The sequence below is a fragment of the Thunnus thynnus genome, chromosome 10 (genome assembly GCF_963924715.1).
Source record: "Thunnus thynnus chromosome 10, fThuThy2.1, whole genome shotgun sequence".
NCBI lineage: Eukaryota > Metazoa > Chordata > Actinopteri > Scombriformes > Scombridae > Thunnus > Thunnus thynnus.
This window is the reverse complement of record NC_089526.1, coordinates 17,031,484-17,050,602: the sequence shown is the minus strand read 5'-3', so window position 1 is coordinate 17,050,602 and position 19,119 is coordinate 17,031,484. Positions and strand designations below refer to the sequence as shown.

The following is a 19,119-nucleotide window of genomic DNA, read 5'->3' as shown; positions in this document are numbered from 1 at the left end:
CCACGCACTTAAGCTTGATCCTGTTAACATGGCTTCAGACCAGAGCAGGGACAGCAGGGAGATATAGAACCAAGAACAAATCACAAGTCTCCAGATGTCACAAAGACACATAGAGATACTATAGATAGGAATTTGGGCTAAATCTGTTTCTTTGTAAGCAGAAGTACAGGACACAGAGAAGGGAAGGTAGTGTAGTGTGTGTGTATTGTCATCACTGTCATGCCAGTAAGTGGTCTAGTGGCCTGCTGCTCTGTTTCCTGTGCTCTCTACTCCCGGTAAACAGGAAGCAGATATGTCTCTTTCTCTCTGTAACTCTCTCCTTTCATCTGTCCTTTTCTGTCTGTCCCTTTGTCCCTTTGTTCTTCCTCTTCTTACCCAGCCTCCCTCTGTGAGTACATGCAGTATATCTAGAAAGTGACAGGCCCCTAGCTCCCAGTGCTCGTCCTTATTATGGAAAGCAAAACAGGCTGTTGTGTGAGCCGTTTCATCTAGACCAAGTGTAACATAGTGGCGTGTCCAGGGAAGTTGGACAGCTGCTTCTTACCTATTTTCTCCTTGCTCTATTCCTGGCATTCCTGTTTTTCCTCCCTGGGCTTCCCCTGGAAAGCTGTCAGAAAAAGTGAGCTACAGCTACAGTCGCCTGTGATACTGTTGTTGTCATCTTTTGTTGCCTTTCCTCTGTACCCTATTTAGCATGCATGGATTTGGTGTTTGTGCACGAGGTGCCGTAGGCCCCTCAGGGTCTTCCTTTCCCACACCACTGGAGACGAGGTGTTTGACAGAAAAGGAGGTTGAAGGGACAGGCTGGAAGGAGGTGGAGGGGAGGTGCAGTTGGCGCAGGATTGGCACTGTTTGTTGTTGCTAAGACCAAAGATGTCATCATCAGACTCCCTCTGTTACAGCATACGCTACAAACAGAGTCACATAACACATAGAAACCCTGGCTGGGAACCAAGCACACACACACACACATACACACAAACAATTCATGCTGATAGAAAGCTATCACACGGTCTTAAGAAAAGAGACCTTTCTCCCTGTCTTACCCAGTCTCTTCTCTGTATCTTTCTCTGTCTTTTGAGAGAAAGCGGAACAGTTAGGTTTAATGCTTGGCCATGGCTGGTTGGTCACAGTGTGCTCATGCTGAGCTTGGGGAATTATGAAGGACTGATTTGACTGTCTGTTAGTTTTAGCTCAGCCTCAACTACCCTCCAAATTGTCCAGAACAAAGGTTGTTTTAGAGCTCCTCAACCTTGTTTGGCTCAAGTCCCATTCTGAGCACTCACGCATTAGCATGCCAACCTGACTTTGCAAGGTGCTATGTGGGTTCGGACATGCATAAACCACATGATGTGTGATTTCTGCTTGCTGAAAGAAGACTTATGCTGGCAAGGAGAGATTTCTTCATTTATCCACCCATGACTCATCCTCACCTCTGCATTTGTTAGCCTGCCTCAGTCACTGGTTTTTTGGATTTCAGACAAGAATTACGTCGACCCAGGCTGAATGGAAAGAGGCCTGTGTAGGAGAAGAGTCAGACGTTGCAGATTAATAACAGGGAGTGTACTGAAGGGACGGAGAGATAGAGGCAGCAGTAGGGTGGGATGGTGAGGACAGCCTTTTGGCTGCAGAGCTGCATTTTCTGTGTTGGTTCTCAGCTGGGCACATCTGGAACAAAGAGAAGTAAGGAGGTCGAAAAACAAGAGGGATGGTAAAGACTGTAAAAAGAGAAATAGGGATGCAACAATCCAGCTTTTTCTTTACCAGTATTTAAATTAAGATTTAACTGTGCCACAAGTGTAGATGTTGTAGGCTAACACTTTTTTGTGCATATTTTTATTTTATCTATTGTTGTAGACAGTTTGTGAGATTTTATTGCTATAAAGCAACAATATTGGTGCAGTATTTATGATGTCCCAGCTTGAAGGTTTATAAAGTATATTTAATATGTGTCACCACTTCTGGCTGATACCTACAGCAGCGTATTGCTGCCACCATGACAAAAAAATATTTACTCAGTTTCTTGTAATAATGAGAAACTTTTCTCGTTTTGACACATTCCTTTTCATGTTATTACAAGATCCTTTTTCACACTATAACAAGATAGTTTCATGTTATGACATATTTTCCTGTTATTAGATACTAAATTATGCAATTTTAACAAGAAACCTTTCTTACTACTTTATCTTTTTATATTGCAAAATGTTTTAATTATTTCACAAAATGAATGCATCTTATTACAACAAACTTTTCTTGTCATAACATGAAACTGTTTTATATGGTTTGGTATTCTTGTGTCAGTGCAGCATTGGCCTAGATAATGTCATGTTGCACTGGCACAGCTCACTGTTTGCACAGGTCCATCTCTGCTCTTTTGCTCTGCATTACACAAGTTTCCATCTGTTAATCTAACCAGTGAGGCATCACATCTTGATGTATGAGGTGTACTAGGTAGGGCTGTAGTCAACCAAAGAAAATCTTGGTCGACTAAAATCGTACATAATCTTCAACTAATCAATTAGTCGCGGGGGGCGTTTCCCAGGCAACGACACAGAGGTTGACTCACGTACCGGAACAGCACTGCACCTAGACTCCCAAACGCTATATCCATTCATTTGGATATCAAATATTTAAAAAAAATATTTTTTTTGGCCTTGCGGGGGTTCTCGTTGTGTCATTATGGAGAAACACAGATTCAGTAAACGTTCAGTATGGTCAATAAACGTTGAGAACAGTTAGACCCAGCAGTCTCCATTAGGTTGGGCGAGTTCAAAGTTCACAGGTAATTTGTTAGTCTGTCCCTCCTGCCGCAGGAAATAATGGATTACTCCTGGAAAGCTATTGATGTAGCACTTTTCTCCTTATTAAAATAACACGGAGATTATTCGACCAATGAGAATCTAGTTGGACGAGAGCATATCGACCAACTAATCGACCAGTCGACTAGACTACAGCCCTAGTACTAGGTGTGTGCTTCTTTGTGTTAAAATTAGGGATGTCAACGGTTAATTAACGGAGAATATTTTTGATCGGTTACACGTCAGTCCATAGGTTAATTTACATACACACTCTGCTAACAGCTAGACAATTATATGTTTACAACATCAGATATTCTTTTTGAATGGATAAAGTACTGGTGTAAAACTGACTCTTACACAGAGTGTTGCATTATGGGTTGTTTGTAGCATTAATGTTGCTAGGCAAGCAAGTGTCTTAAAGTGTTTATAGTGAGTGTGTTAGAGTCAGTCAGCACTAAAAGTGTTTTGTTAGTCCAGTTTAACCTGCAGGAGTTTCTGAAGGCTCCTGTAACATGTTTTTCTGCCATGGAGGAATTGAATTTATGATGAGTGAAAACGAGTCCAAAGCATCTTCCAACGTCTGTACTGCAGAAATGGAATATGTCAAGCTGCCAAATACTACTGTCACAGATCGCAGGAGCTCAAAAAGACAAACAGGCAGTCTTATAAATGTTAACTGCCGGAGAAGAAAATTTTTGACCGCTTCCAAGAGCCTGGTAGGAGAGTGTGTGAGTATGTGGGGTATTCGTACCTCAAGCCCAAGTCTGTTATGCCATCGAGAGCTTCTGTGACTAAACGCACTGAAAAACACTTTGAGGAGAAGAAGGATGAGCTAAAAGTCAAGCTAACCAGGGCAGACAAGCTAGCTCTGACCACCGACTGCTGGACAGCTCACAAATGAAAGCTGATGTTGCATCACAACTTTTCTTAAAATTAACCAGTTAGTTATCGGTTAATGGGTGTCAGTCAGTCGAAAGCAAAATTAACTGCAACTGACATCCCTAGTCGAGATCCAGCATATTTTGTGAATGTGTAAAATCAGGTCTGTCTTGCAGCTGCTTATTACAACTCCCTTTTAAAGGTCTATGGTCAAGGTTTACATTTAATAAGAGAACAATTAATAACTGGGTTGAGGAAAAGCTGAGATAGCTATATAAGTTGGAAGACCTCCCAACTTTACTGCACTGCTGGAGAGGAGCCCAGTGAACCGCACAGACATGGTGTCTCGCTCTCATTCAAATGTTCAAATTCAAATTTGGTTCATTAGCATGAAGATGATTTAGGTCATTGTTGCCAAATCACGTTTCACAGTGTTGACTTTCTCATTGTCTATGTCTCTGACATAGTCTTTTATTGTCTGTCTCTCTTCCTCTTCGTGGTTGATGGGTGTTTACCTCCTGAACATACAGCACTCATACAAAGACTAAACCAGAAAGAGTAGAGGAAGAGGTTTGCTCTGCAGACAGTGACCGAGATGTGCGGCTATTTGCACTGCAGTGTTTGTGTGTGTGTGTGTGTGTGTGTGTGTGTGTGTGCGCGCAGGCATGTGCGACTCTGTAGGTTTATTTTGTGATTGTCAGGGGAATCTGATGACTATTTATAGAAGCTTTTGCTTGTCCTGCTTCCAATTTGCAGATGGATTACATTTCACACAAACTTTGTGGCAGTGTTTGTGCAAGATAAAGGGAGAGAAAGGAGATAGGGAGACAATTTGCGACAGATGTGTGTGAGAAAAAGAGAGAAAGGTAGGGTGGAGATGATGACTCACCTAGGAGGAGACAAGCACAGACACCTTTGGTGGCCAGGACCCTTCTCATACTGAAGCAAACCTGCACTGCAGTACAGCCCCCTCACACTCACTAACGCAGGAGTGTGTGGGCTGGTAGGGAGAGATTTATGGTATGGCTCTTCTTGTAATACAAACTCTAATACGCACACATACACAGACAGGCAGTATAAAATCCCAGCAGACCAGAATGATGACTTGGCTTAAAAGTAGGCCAAGGACCAGATTGAAGGACATACATACACACACACACACACACATACACACATATATACCCACACTGAGTCATATTCACTCTCATCTTCATTCTCTCTGCGGATTTTTCAAAAATAGCAGATTAATCCACTGAAATGAGCAGTTCTGAGAGTTCGTCAGTTGTCCATCCCTATATCCCTCCACCGCTTCATCCCTCTGTCTCCTCCCTCCCGCTCCTTTTATCCCGCTCCAAGGCTGGCAGAGAGAGTCTTTGGTTATGTTTGACCTTTGAGTGGGTGTGGAAGGAGGGAGGATGATGGATTTATAACACAATATAGAAAGATACAGAGCTACACTGACCATTTGTAAGTCTTTGACAACTCTAAACTTTCCAAAGTCCCCTCTTCAGACATGTTTCACTGAATGATGATGCATTTCCACAAATGCCAGGAAGTGTTGGTGTGACTGGAAACATGCCTAGTGACATTGTGCCTCTGACTGTGTGATTATGTGAGAGAGATGAGTGTTATTATTGTACAAGCACAGCAAGGAAGTGTGTTTTAGGCCGTTGACTGACAGCTTCACTTTCTTCCTGTGGTTGCTTTGCGGCTTTGCGTCCCCGAGGTGCGAATCTAACGCTCTCTGTCTCTTTTCCAGGCCTTTCGGAAAAAAACACAGTCCCCACATAGTGCGACTGGAATGTTTAAGAGAGAAAAGGACAGGGAGACACAGAGTTTTTCCTGACTTAACCTCTCTGTGCAACTGCTTAACATGCATGCTGCTCTGTCCTGTAGCCAAACAATGTTTAATCTGTTTGTTTCTCTCTTGTCCCTTCAAGGAGCATGTTTGAGTGACGGACAAAGGAGGAAGTGGGATCTCTGACGCTCCGCCCTCTCTGCTGGTGGAGCACCCTGCACATCTGACCAGAGACCCCTTTAGTCACTTGGACAGGTATGAGTATGGGAATAATGAGCATCATGTCAATACAGGCACAACACTGTAGTCGTGGTTGCATCAGTTCATCAGCTATCGGTTGTCTGCCTCATGCTTCAGCATCAGTGGCTCATTGATTGATTTTACTAATGTTCATATATGTGGCCAGCTATCTCTGATGTATGCTATGGTGATCCATGTGTTTATAATGCTGGGACACTACAAATGCTCCCAAAAGAGAGAGAGAGAGCTTTTTCTAAATGATCCATTTGGTTTTGGGGTCTGGCTGAATTCTGGGTTGTTTTTACTGTATACCTAAATAACAGGTATTGTGTGCTTTACATGTTAAGTGCATTGGACATACACTTGATGTAGTTATTGGTAATGGCTTTATTTTTAATGATAAAGATGTGATATACAAACCAACACCTCTGGACCTATTTAGGGATTTCATTTCTTTCTTTGGGTGTCTGACTCATGTCAGATGCTTGCTGACACAGTGGTCCGAACCTTATCCTCCCAGTTGAAAACATTGTTCCCACTTTGCTGCGTTGCTACAACAGTGGAATTAAACTGTCTATTCAAACAATTACTGAGATCTCAAGCTTGTGCTAGCTTGTCTGTGTGCAATACAGGGTTACAGATTAGCACAGTTAAAAAAAAACAACAACTATTGTGTAATGTCCTTGTAGTTTTTCTTACTTCTTACAGTAGGTAGTGACATGGTTTATGTACGGGGATACATGGAGATGAATGTTCTCTATACGTATACAACAATCAGACAATGCGGTCTTAGATACTGTTCAGAATGCGCAGATGAGGAGATGACAAGTTCAAGAGGAAGAGATTTTGTGTGGTTCATCAGTAGGAATAGACACAACAATGCCAGGGTTAGGCTTTTGATTTCCAAAGAACCATTGATGCAAAACATGTTTCCAGATTCCATAGTGCTGTTTACACCTGTATATTTGCATTGAGACCATGGTTTTCCCTTCCTATCTGACTGAAAGCCTTTGTATTCATGGCTACCGCCTTTGTTGAAAATTCCGACGTGATGTTGATGGAATGAAAAAAGCGGAACTCAGCTGCGACGGCAGTGCAGCTCTTTAAAGTTATCTCTTGTAGTTCATCTTCAAATATGGCAGTGGTTGCAAGCGTTTTTTGAATTAATGAGTTAATAATTACCTTTGCGAGATGAATGTGAAGTATTGTATTTTCTACACCGTCACTCAGAGACTAATGGTAGCGGAGCAGCGAACTCCAGCAGTAACAAATGAGACCGGCTGACCAACACACACTGCAGCATTAAACAACTTAGACCAACTCTGAGGTGAAGAAAATAACTTGGTGCTCAATCTGTTTCACCTCAACAACCCTGCGCCCCCTCAGTGTGTTGGACAGCGATGTCTTTCCCCGGAGCTTACGGTGCAGCAGTGAGGCTGCTCTCCACTACTGGAGACATGATGTTAATAACAACACAGAGGAGCACGCCTCCTCCCCTTCAGTTTGTTATTCTCATACAGGCAGGAGACTGTAAGATGCTTTCAAATTAATTTATTCATGAATTAATGCAGTTAACTTTTTAAAATGAAAAGGCTGTGGACCATTTATCTTATCGCCAGTTCTGTTCCATATTGTATTTCAGTGGAGTAAGGACACCAGTGGATGGTTTGGCACACAGTATACTGGAGCAAGAGACTGAAATAGAGTCCCCTTTTCTATTCATTCAGTGGAGAATCAGTTTTGAGTTGAGAATCGACTCAGCACCCTAAGTGTCGTAACAGTATCAAATCAGGAGATAAGCATATCGTCCCAGGCTTACAAAATAAACACCATCATTTGTCACAGTCTTTATTTTTCATCTTTTTGTTCCATCTTGGTATAAAATTTAAATCTCTATGGACACTTTTGTCTGTCAAATCATGATTTTTTTCACTTAAGTGTACAACACTAAGGTGTGCGCACAAACTGTGTACACCGCACCACACATGCTCCCCAGCCTTTTGTCTCAAAAAAATCCAGGGAAAACTTTGTGAGACTGATGTAGATTCGATCTGACATGGGTGTGTGTGGGTGGAATATCAATATATCAACTCATTGTTCTATTATAAATTATTATAGTAAAATGAAGCAGATTAACAACAGTAACAGTACTTGACTGCTGCCTTTTTAAGAGCCTGTCAACACCACATTAACCTTTTAACAATGTCCATGTTTGTTTATTGTGTGTCTTCAATGATTCGGGTGTTTAAGTTTCATGTATTACTATGACAAAAACTAGCATGATATATTTACTGTAAAGGATTAACAAACTCAAGCAAGTTTTTTCACACTCTGTGGAGATGAATGTTGACCAATAGCTGCCTGGGAGGTGAAAGAAAAAAAACATTGCAAATATCTGCTTTTAAGAAAAGCAAAACAAGCTTTTCACATTATTTGTGATTTGACAGATTCCGATTTCTTATGTGGGAACATCAATAATATTTGCTCAGGGTAAGAAAAATTGTATATTAACAGCCACAAAACCATATGGTTACACAGGTGCTAATTTCTGTCTAGAGAGTAAAAGTAAAATCTGGGTACACCGTGAAAGTGGTTAGTAGGCAGGGATACCCCGCTGTAATGCCAGAGCCTTGTAAATCCTGCCTGGTTGGCATGAGTAGTAGGAGCAGCAGCGCTGGGAGCAGCTGACTTACAGCAGAGGCCAGACACACTGACACGAACCTGCTGTAACGGCTTAGTCTGTTACTATTGTTATTTGATCGGGGGAGGTTGGGGGTGAGTATTTACACCAATTAACACTCTTGGATATTGTGTTTATTGGGTTAATTGTTGTAATGCGCTTTTTTTTTCTTCTACTGTGTCAAACGTGGGATTACGAGTTGTTAAAAGAGCTATTACAGTACACAGGCGTCACACAGACTAAGAGGCATGATGTTGTGGCTTGAGTGTTCATAAGTCTGTTGTAATTTATGTATGTCCATGCATGTGCTGTGGGCCTATGTGTGCGTCTGTGGTTTACGGGTGTAGCCAGGCAGCTGTGCTCTCTCCATCCGTCAAGGGACCACCCTCAGTGACAGTAATATGTATTGATTTTGGCCGAAAATGCCCGAGTGATTGGAGATTGAAGTGTTTAATTCCACTTAGCGCCTGTGCCAAGCTTTAAATTGGTAATCAATTTCAGCTGGGACTTTTACGCTGCTGTGGGCACTTCTCTCTCTTTTACTTTGTGTTTTTTTACATTGTTTCTTTAAACTTTCTTTTCTCTCTCTCCTTCTGTCTCTCTCTCTCTCTTTCTAACAAAGAATTGTATTAGCTATTAAGGCAATAGGGTTGGGTACCGATTCCGGTACACCAGTACCTACCGGACTGAATCGCAATGCAGATTTCAGTGCTTCATTTTGGTGTCACTTAAATGCCTGAGCTGTCAATCTAAATATTCGTCCTCTGGTGCTCCGAAACTGACCTTACAGGCAACAGACGCATCACCACATGTGCCTTCGCTAGCTAACATTACACTTGTTCTGATGGCAGCAGGTAGCCTACGGTTAGCTAGTAGCTACCTTAAAAACCTAAATGCCTAAAGCTAAACGGTCTAAAGTGTGGCTGTATTTCTCTCGAAAGGAGTCTTACTCTGGGATGTGCAACAAACGTTTAAAAACAATTGTGTGTAAATGGGGTAACACGCAATACACTTGAAAGCAGATGGATGCACCGTGTTTGACTGCTTGTGTGACCTGATACCAGACACATAAGCCGGCAGTGTGGGTGTCCCCGGTCCCTTCATTAGGGAGACAATCATTGATCCGAACTCAAAATTTATTTTACATTATTAGCACTGTAACTATTATTTAGTGTTAAATTCTTGTAGTTGGATTAGGTTTTATTTATTATGTGAATTTGTTAGATACATTTGTTTTGTATTTATTTATATTTAAGTATACTTTAAACTTTTAAGGAGTTAATATATTGTTCAATTACAAGTTCAAATTTCCTTTTTCTATTAAAAAAAATGTTCTTTAATGTTGTTGAGGGTTAGGGTTATAGTAGCAACTGTGGTTATTTATCTCTTGTTTCAACAACTTTTTGCAGGACAACCTCAAGCTCTTTGCGTCGGCCCTCCCCACATTCAAATGAAAGAGAAGGCTGCATTTTTTCACACGTCTAATATTGGCCTGAAATTCAGAGCCAAAGTCTGTAGGATTCATCCTCTGGGAACCATGAATCTTTTTCATTTCATGTTGTCTGATAGTTGTATAGATATTTCAGTCTGGATCAAAGTGGTGACCGATGACATACAGACATTTCCATCCCTAGAGCCATGCTTTTAGTATGGCTAAAAATAACATGACTGTCTGTGAGAAACAGAAAGATCTATAAAGCAGCACTGTTGAATGATGTCAGTACACAATATCGCAGTATCTTTTTTTAACATTTATTGGCAAAAGGCCTTTTGAGGGAAAGGGGGTAGAGGCTAAAAAGAAAAGTTAAAATATCTGTCAAAATATCTGTAATACCTTCTTGCTCAGTTAAATAGTGCCTCTGCTCTTTTTTATTTAAGGTCATTTTTTTTATTTCATGAAATTTTTATGATGTTATTAGCTGAGTCTTTGTTTTAGGTGAAGTGATCCACCTTTGCTTAAAGAATATACTCACATATTGTAGATATACAGCACACAATGCATCTATGAATACATCCACAGACGCATATACTGTCTTTCTCCCTTTCTCTGTCAGAGCTAATGGTAGTGCTATCTCTCCCTCCTCCTCTCCCTGTCCTGGTCCTGGTCTCGCTCTCCTTCCTCCATGGGACTACTCTGTGTTCTGCAGTCAAGGTTATGACCTGGAAATGAAGTGACCCCAGCCTTTTTTGCCATGAGTGTCTGTGTACTTTGGATGCTCCACAGAGAGCAGTGGACTCAGGGCTTCAGGCCACCCTGTTCTGTTTCACTTCCCTAATATTAGCCTGTGCCTTGTTCTGCTCCAGTTCAAGCATTACGACTGTTCAATCACCGCTCACATCAGTGTTGTCTTGGAAACTTGTTGAGTGTATCTAGCCCACATGATCCAAGAGCTGCTCGCAGACTTGAATAACACCATCTCTGGTTTTCTCATTGAAGACACTTCAAAGAGCAACACGCATTTTAACACACTTGTTTATGGCGGAGCGTGTTGTTAGAAAAAAAAGACATAAACCAGGCTGTACAGAGAGCAAACAAATAAACTGTGCCAGCAGTTTATTATATGAATTAGCAGCACAAACTTTGTGTAGATTAGTAACACACACTGACACAGTCTCTCATTGTCAGTCTCACACTCACTCATCTAAATATTATCTCCCTCCCTCCCTCTTAATTTCCTTATACACTTAAAAACATAAAATCCCCAGAAGGGAGGCTCATCTATCCCAGTCATAAATTGCAAGGCGAGTGAAGTCCCAGATCCTCTTGCTCAAGATTTTTTCCAAGTGGCTGTGAGAAACACTAGTTGTGCAATCTCTAAAGGGGGATTAAGCCTGTGGAGAAGAGAAGGGGATATGAAGAGAGACACAGAGAAGGATGTGAAGGGGGAAATTGTGTTCTTGTAGGGAAGTAGTGATGGCAACCGCTCTTGAAAGGAGACGACATCACTAAGAGACTAACGGGGGGGGGGGGGGGGGGCGGGGTGGCTGAGAGAGCAACAGGGAGAGAAAGAGCAAGATGCCCTGGATGGAGATATAAAAGAAAGATGGAAGGAACGTGATGTTAATGGATTAGGGAGAGAGAGAGAGATAGAGCAGGGATGGATGGATGGAGAATTGTGTGTCTGTTTAATGTCATAGGGAGCCAGGCTGTTTAAAAGAGACTTCAAAGAGACTAGCGCCCAATATAAACTAAACTGACACACTCTCACACATGCAACACACACTCACACACACACACGCATACAGAGAAGCAGGGCCCGGGGCTGCTGTGAGCGCAGAGGAGACCTGAGGTGTCCTCTGCCATGCCTGATTAGAAATACAGTGAGTGGGGAGGCATGGCTGAGAGACAGCGCTGGGAAAGTGTGTGTGTGTGTGTGTGCGTGCATGTTTTTAGTCAATGTACATGCATATAAATCTTCTCTGCTGATGCTCAGAGCGCTGCTGTCTATTTGTCTTACATTCGCTGTGATCAAATGGTATTTAGCAAAACCACTTGACAGCATTTTGACACAACTATGTGAGCAAGAATATGTGTGTGTCTTTATGACTGAGCGTCTCCGCTGTCTGTCTCCGCCTGAGTGCACTGTTATGTGTCTGGTGTTGTTTGTGCGCCAGGAAAGGTAAAAAAAAAAAAAAAAAGAGAGAGAGAGAGAGAGATATTTCTGTTTCTACAGCATTATCAGGTTGTGTCATGTTACTGTGTGGAGGTTAATCGAGGTCTGCACAATCCAGCAGCAGTCAGAGAAACAGAGAGGAGCGGTCAGAGAGACTAGAGAGTGAGGAATGAATCTCAGGCTTCCCACTGGTGCAGGAATTTGTGGAATTTTCAGAGGAGTAATCTAAACAGCGAGACAAGCAATTTGATCAATTCTTTGAGGATATCCGGGAGGATCTGGGAATTTTCCAAACAGTTACTTGACAGGAATATACCAGAAAGGGTTTTAAAAACTTCTGTCATATGATTATTGTGGTTATTTTCCCCACAACAAGTCCTGACCGTAGTGTGAATCCAAACGGTGTTTGAGTTGTATCAGGGATGTGGTGGGTTCCCTGAAAAATAGAGCAAACCTTGGTGCTTTACTGTGGTATACAGAAAAATCCAGAGGTAATATATCAAAGAAAGTAGGTAGAAAAAACTAGATGTATAGAACAGTCAGGGTGAGAGCTATAAAGAGATTCAGTAGCATACCATATATCATGCAGTTTGTTATAGCACTCAGCTGTCACCCATGTGCTCTCTTCATACTCACTGCACTAAGAGTAACACCTGTGCGTATGTGTGTGTGTGTGAAACATAACTACAGTCAGTGGTGTCAACATCCTGCAATGACACTGCAGAAACTAGCAAGCCTTTTTCCTCTCTTCCACACACACGTTCCCTAACTTTAACCCTAAATTTAACCATCACAACAAAATATCTAACCCGAGCCCTAACCCTAACCTGAACCTAAACTCAATTTCAAACCTTTGAATGTTTGAATGAAACTTTAATCGGTCCTCACAAAGACATTCAAATCTACTGTAGATAGTAAAGTCTACTATAGATAGTGAAGTCTACTGTACATAGTATAGATAGATAGACATACACACACACACACACAGCATGCCAAGTGACAAAATCATCAGCAGCTGGATATGAGGTTCTTAAATGAATATGCGTATTAGATGTTGAGGACTGCACCCTACATTATTGGGTATTATCTTACTGCAGATATATCGTTTGACATAATTTGGAAAGAGTGTCTTGATTACATAGTTTGTATCAAGATTGTAGTTTATGTTACATGTTTATGTTTTTAAAAAATTGCTATCGGCCAATATAAATTGTAAAACCAGATATTGATATCAGTATCAGCCTCAAAAATCCAGTATTGGTTGGACTATAGGTAATATATATAGTAAACAGTGTAGTGTGTACAGACTGTAACTCCCTCTCATTTTAAATGACTCTGGTATTATTTTCTAGATTAATTATTTTAATTAATTGTTTGGGCTATAGAATGTTTTCACATAGTGAAAATTGCACATCACAATTTTCTGAACCTGAAGATAATGTTCAAATTACTTGTTCTGTCCAGTCAGTCCAAAACCCAAAGATATTCAGTTTAATAAAGAGAAAAGCAGCAAATCTTCACAAGTGAACAATCTCGTGTTTCAGTGTGACTGAGATGGTGTAGGAGGTAGTTAAAGAGGTCAGGGGAAGAAGAGCTAAATGCTTGTATATTTAAATAAAGGTCGGTGTCGAATTATCTGAAATAATTGGTTCTGCATGTAGATGCCAGGCTATTAAAATACTTGTAAACCAAGTTTTGAATTTAAATTTGTAGCTGACAGAGTGCCAGTGTAAGGACTTTGATGTAACTGCTGTAACATAGTGGACTTCATTAACCTTGTCAAAAGCCTGCTGTTGCAGGGGTTTGTTTTTTTTTACTTCTCTGTGGAATAGAAAACAGAGCATTACATTGATCTACTGGTGGTTGCTCTTCACCAGTTTCTCTTCATTCAACCTGAGTGATGAAACCTTGCAAGGTTACAAAACAGAAAGGTTACAAAACTCCTTTGAATCATATGACAAGAGCTATGAAGTCTCCAATCAGGGCCAGTCTTGCACTTGAGAACAGTAATTTGGCTGTTTATCAAACTGCGCTGCATTATAGCAATCATTAATATTGATTATTTATTGCAGCCCCACCTCTCATCACCGGTAGTCTTTCTAGAAGGCCCCAAACATTATGTTTTGTAAGATTATGTTTCTGAACCGCTAATCTTTTTTTATATATTTCTGACATTTCTGCCCTGTGTGAACACATATTATAGTGTGTATTAAATACTCTGTTGTGGAGTACATTAATGTAGATACATACATGATACATTCAGCACATAGCTTTAACCCTGTAAACTGGTAGTACTGCAGGCACTTCGTTGTCAGAACATTAGAACTCTTTTGCTCCACAGGCAAGAAACTTTGAGAGAACAGACAGATCCTCACTCTTGTTTTCTGCTGTACACGGCACTTTGTGACACTTTGAATCCTATCAGGTGGAATTTAGAAATGCTGCTCTGCAGTTCCCCATCCTCCATGGCTACTAAGCAAAGCTAAACTAAGCCAAGCTAAGCTAACTATGCACAAACACCTTTTTTTTCTCCCAGGGGCACGAGAGAAATCACCGTGGCCAAATTAATTTTCTCCCTTCTGCTTGTACTGCTGCAACCTGAGGGATCATTGAGGCAGAGAATCAGCCAAAGAGGGAGAGGTGGTGCTGGAGGAGAGAAGGAAAGGAGAGCAGAAGAATTTTAATGTGGCTGTGTCTGTCTCTCGCTGCCTGCCAAAGAAAAGCAATTACTATCACAGCTCCTCTCTCTCTGCTCTGTGTGTGTGTGTTTGTGCTTATCAGTGGGTGTGTGCGTGTCTGACTGCACTTAAGCACACAGGGATTTGGTATGTTTCATGTACAAAGGGTAGATTGACTTGTACACTGCAGGGTATTTAGGAACTCTGATACAGTAGATGTCTGCTTCCGAGTAACTTTGCCTGACACTTGAAAGCAGCTAAAGTATTGCTTAGGTACCATAAAACATTCACTTCATGACACAAATGTCAGTGTTCAGTGTGCTAATAACAGTACCAAACGCTAACCAAACCATTAACATTTACGAAAGTCATCTTAGATTTTCATTTTTTTCTTCTGCAGTGACGTAAGACAGAAAGGCAACAATGCACAGTGCTCATTTTGAGGCTCTTATTGAGTGTAGAGGTGACCATTTGGAAAGGCGCTGATAACCAGCCAGCTGATAAGAGCCGAGAGTCGGACAGACAGACAGACAAGCGGAAGGACAGATGGAGGTGCTGAGAAGATACTCGGGCGTAGAACTGCAGGGGGGGGGGGTGGGTGGGTGGAGGTTGAGAGGAGTGAAGAGAAAGGCAGGGAGATATGAGAAGAAATAGTGAGTGATCACCTCTGCAGCGCTTTGAAAAAGCCTGTGATTTTGTTTGCGGCTCAGGGCTCACCCTCATTCCTCACCTCAGCCAGAGCTTTAATATTCCTCTCTTTCTCTTCTGTCTCTGTTTCTCTCTGTCTCATGTCACATTCCCAGGATGCGGAGGTTCGCCTACTGTAAGGTGGTTTTGGCCACCTCTCTGGTCTGGGTGATGCTAGACATGTTCATTCTGCTCTACTTCAGCGAGTGTAACAAGTGTGACGACAAGAAGGAGAGAGGACTGCCTGGTAGAGACGGTGAGTGTATATTTAAGCACACATACACACGCACACGTGATCAAAGAGACTCACCTGCTTAACGTCTTTATATGTGCGTATCTACTGCAGACACCCTATCCAGGCCGCGGGACGGGCCCGGTGAGGGGGGGAAGCCTGTGGTGATCCCTAAGGAGAACCAGGAGAAGATGAAGGAGATGTTTAAGATCAACCAGTTCAACCTCATGGCCTCTGAGATGATTGCTCTCAATCGTTCGCTGCCTGACGTCCGGCTGGAAGGGTGAGCATCGTCCCTGCAGCTTAAAATGGCTGTCAGTGACATCCATTGTTGGGATAGTCTGCACTGTAGATCTAATATAAACCAGAAGCCAGATGTCTGGCCTTAAAACTGCACATTCAGTCACACAGTAAATGTCAGTTTATTGTCATTGTCATGTCATGTTTATAGATGTTCCAAACAGCTATACTTGAAGGTGGAGTGAAAAGCTGGTCATCATAGAGAGAGGGCAGACATGATATTGTTTAAATACAGAGATAGCGGGGCATATTTTTAGGCATTCTCCCCTGTAAAGGCATTCATAGTGTTGAACTCACTTGTACACATGAAAAGTGACAGAAATAGTTGTGTCAAGAATGGAAAAAAAGAGCAAGAGAGAGAAGCCCAAACACTGGCTCCCTTCTCAGCTCTGCACAGCTGGCTAATCACGGTGTGAAGTGTCAATGACGGATCGTCTGTTTCAAAAAGTTACAGTAATGGCCCTGCACTGCGCCCTCTAATCCGACATCAGAAAGGTGTGGGGGGAGGGGGTCTCCGAAACTATGCAACCATCTGACACACACTTCTGGCAGAGTTTACTGGCCCCTTACGCCACTGTTGGTCACCAAAGGTTACTTAGTAATAACTGCATGGAAGGATACAGATGTATGCATACATAAAGTAAATCAAGACAATCATCATTTTTTAGAATATACATATATTAATCTGTAAGTGTTCAACTAAAGAACATACTGTAATATAATGTATAGAATTGGGAAATATTCAAACAGAGATGAAGGACTAATGACAGTAGAAATAACATGTTTTCAGTCCAACAGACTAAATGTAAGATAAAAGTACATACAAGAATGCTTTAAGAAGTGATTAAAACAGTGATACTCAATTAGCCAGTGAACAAGACAGAGTCTAAAGGCCCGAACGAACCCGTGAAAAGGACATTTGAACCCCCTGGTCAGTGTATTCCATACTACATACTGATTATACACACTATGTACTAAATACTAATACACCCAAACACCTGAAACTATTTTATATTAACAGGAAATTATACAATGTATGCTAACCAAACTGCGACCTCGGAATACCACTGCAAATTAAACTTCATCTAATAGACAGCAAAATGTTTCCCAGTGATTTAATAGTTATTTTTAGTTTTCTGGGGTGTTCACAATGCTGTCACAAACATTCCTTTGTGCAATGCATCATGGGGCAGGAACAGCACACCTAAAAAATCAAGTTTATTAGTAGTTTTATTAGTTTATTAGTTTATTTTGTCATGTTTCCAATGTGAACAGACTGCAGCAGACTCAAAACCTGCATAGACTTAGTATGGAACTGGGGAAGTTCAGTGGCGACCTTATGATGCACTCGTGGATGTGACTAAAAGGTGCAACCAATAAAGCCTGTCAAGCTAAATCAAACTGCCTTTCTCTCCATAGCTAATAGCCCATTGGTTCACCCTTAAGACTGATCCCCCACTGTCCTCTTACAACAGGAAGTGCATCGCATTAAGGAAATAATGACACACTTTTGTGAGACCTTGAGGATAAAACACCAAGCCATGAGCTCATTGCCTTGCGATTTTTTACTTCCTCATTTTTATTTTGCTTTAATAATACTAGGATATATTTGCAAATCACAAGTCCTTCCTCTTCATAATGAGGAATTTAGTGTTCTTTAAGTGTGTGTCAGGGCCAGATTGTGCAGTCAGTTGAGCAGACTGGCGTGCAGCCGCCCAGCAGCTTGGAAGACATGTCAAGGTTAGTTCAAGCAGGTGGAAACCAGCTCACCCTGCTATCCCCTTTTGCCCCTGTTTTCGCTTCAGTAGGGGAACATGCATGGATCAGTAATGAAGGTTTTCAGAGAGACAAACAGAAAGACTGACTGACAGACACAAGACTGACAGGCAGGGGCACATGCACACTAGACAGGCAGGAAAGAAAAAGGACATTGATCCGTGAAATGGGTTTTAGTCTTTGAGCGAGAGTTGATTACTAGGTGTGTTTTCACTCAGCCTTCTCACCGTCTATCTGCTTTTCCAATTAGGAGATAAGACAGAGTCAATATCGAGCAAGGGAATGTGTGCCTGTGTGCCTGTGTGTGTGTGTTTGTGTGTGTAGGCATGCTTACATTTGTGTTTATTTTTGTGTGTGTGTGTGTGTGTGTGTGTGGATCGGCGGGTTTAGGGAAACTGTGAATGAATTCATCACAGCCAAGCAGGTCACCATTAGCTGAAACTGTGGAGCGGAAACTCACTGATAGTTTATTTTCATTACTGTCAGCAGTGCAGTCTCTGGGTGTGAAAAAAACAGGGGTGGACAGGTCATTCTGACGTTACAGTCAAGACTGTGTGTGTTTTGTATGCGGTGCACATGTGATTGGGTGGATCTGCACTATATAAAAACAGTTTCCATGACCACACCTTTCAGAAAACTTGACATTTACTCCTTTTTTTTTTTAGATTCCAACTGCAACGGTTTTATGAGAATGCATATATGGATGTCTGTGTGTGTGTGTGTGTGTGTGTGTGTGTGTGTGTGTGTGTGTGTGTGTGTGTAATGTTGCAAGAGTGACGCTGTTTAATCAGAACCAGTCTGCCCGCCCATCCCGACTATCCCAACAATTCACTGTCTGGAGAAACAGCCTGTAACTCATTACGCTGCTTTACTGTTGCCAAATGTTGCTCCACTACCCCGACAGTTTGAGTTCATAATACCCAAAACCAGTTTTTAAAATCCACACCATGTGACACACTGTCATGTGTGTGTGTGTATGTGTGTGTGTGTCAACACATGTTGGTTTGGTGGAGACACAGAGGTCTTGTTTTCCATCAGTTACATAGCAAACATCATCCCTGGAGAGAGGAAAGTCTTAGTTGTTCAGTTTATGTTGGGTGTGTGAAACGCGAGAGTGAAATAATGAACTGATGCGTAAAACATCTAAAAGACTCCGAGGGTGTCTCTGTTTTTACAGTGAATCATCTTGCATGCTCATCATCCTTCGCTCCTTGCAGAAAGTATGTTCAGACACACTTGGACACCATAGACTGAAAATCACTGTGTGTGTTATTTAACATGCTTAAGAGGCTGCTGTAGGATGGAGTATATTTTTGACCTTCTCTCCTCCGTTACTGTTACATTCCTTCTGTCAGAAGCAGCTGAGGAGTTGAGGAGTGAGGAAGCATTCCAGTGCTCTGGCTGATCGGGAGGAGGGAGGGATTTAGGACGAGATGA

At 41.7% G+C, this 19,119-nt stretch overlaps 1 protein-coding gene across 3 annotated transcripts in view; it reads left to right on the top strand.

The window, feature by feature from the left end:
• The window catches only part of galnt1 (UDP-N-acetyl-alpha-D-galactosamine:polypeptide N-acetylgalactosaminyltransferase 1), a 45,955-nt gene that overhangs the window by 12,937 nt on the left and 13,899 nt on the right, over positions 1 to 19,119 (top strand). For all 3 annotated transcript variants that reach the window (XM_067601605.1, XM_067601606.1, XM_067601608.1), the window contains 3 exons: positions 5,618 to 5,730; positions 15,491 to 15,630; positions 15,721 to 15,889. In XM_067601605.1, coding sequence (XP_067457706.1) covers positions 15,492 to 15,630; positions 15,721 to 15,889 — 308 coding nt within the window. In that variant the 5' untranslated portion in view covers positions 5,618 to 5,730; position 15,491. The remainder of the gene's footprint in view (positions 1 to 5,617; positions 5,731 to 15,490; positions 15,631 to 15,720; positions 15,890 to 19,119) is intronic.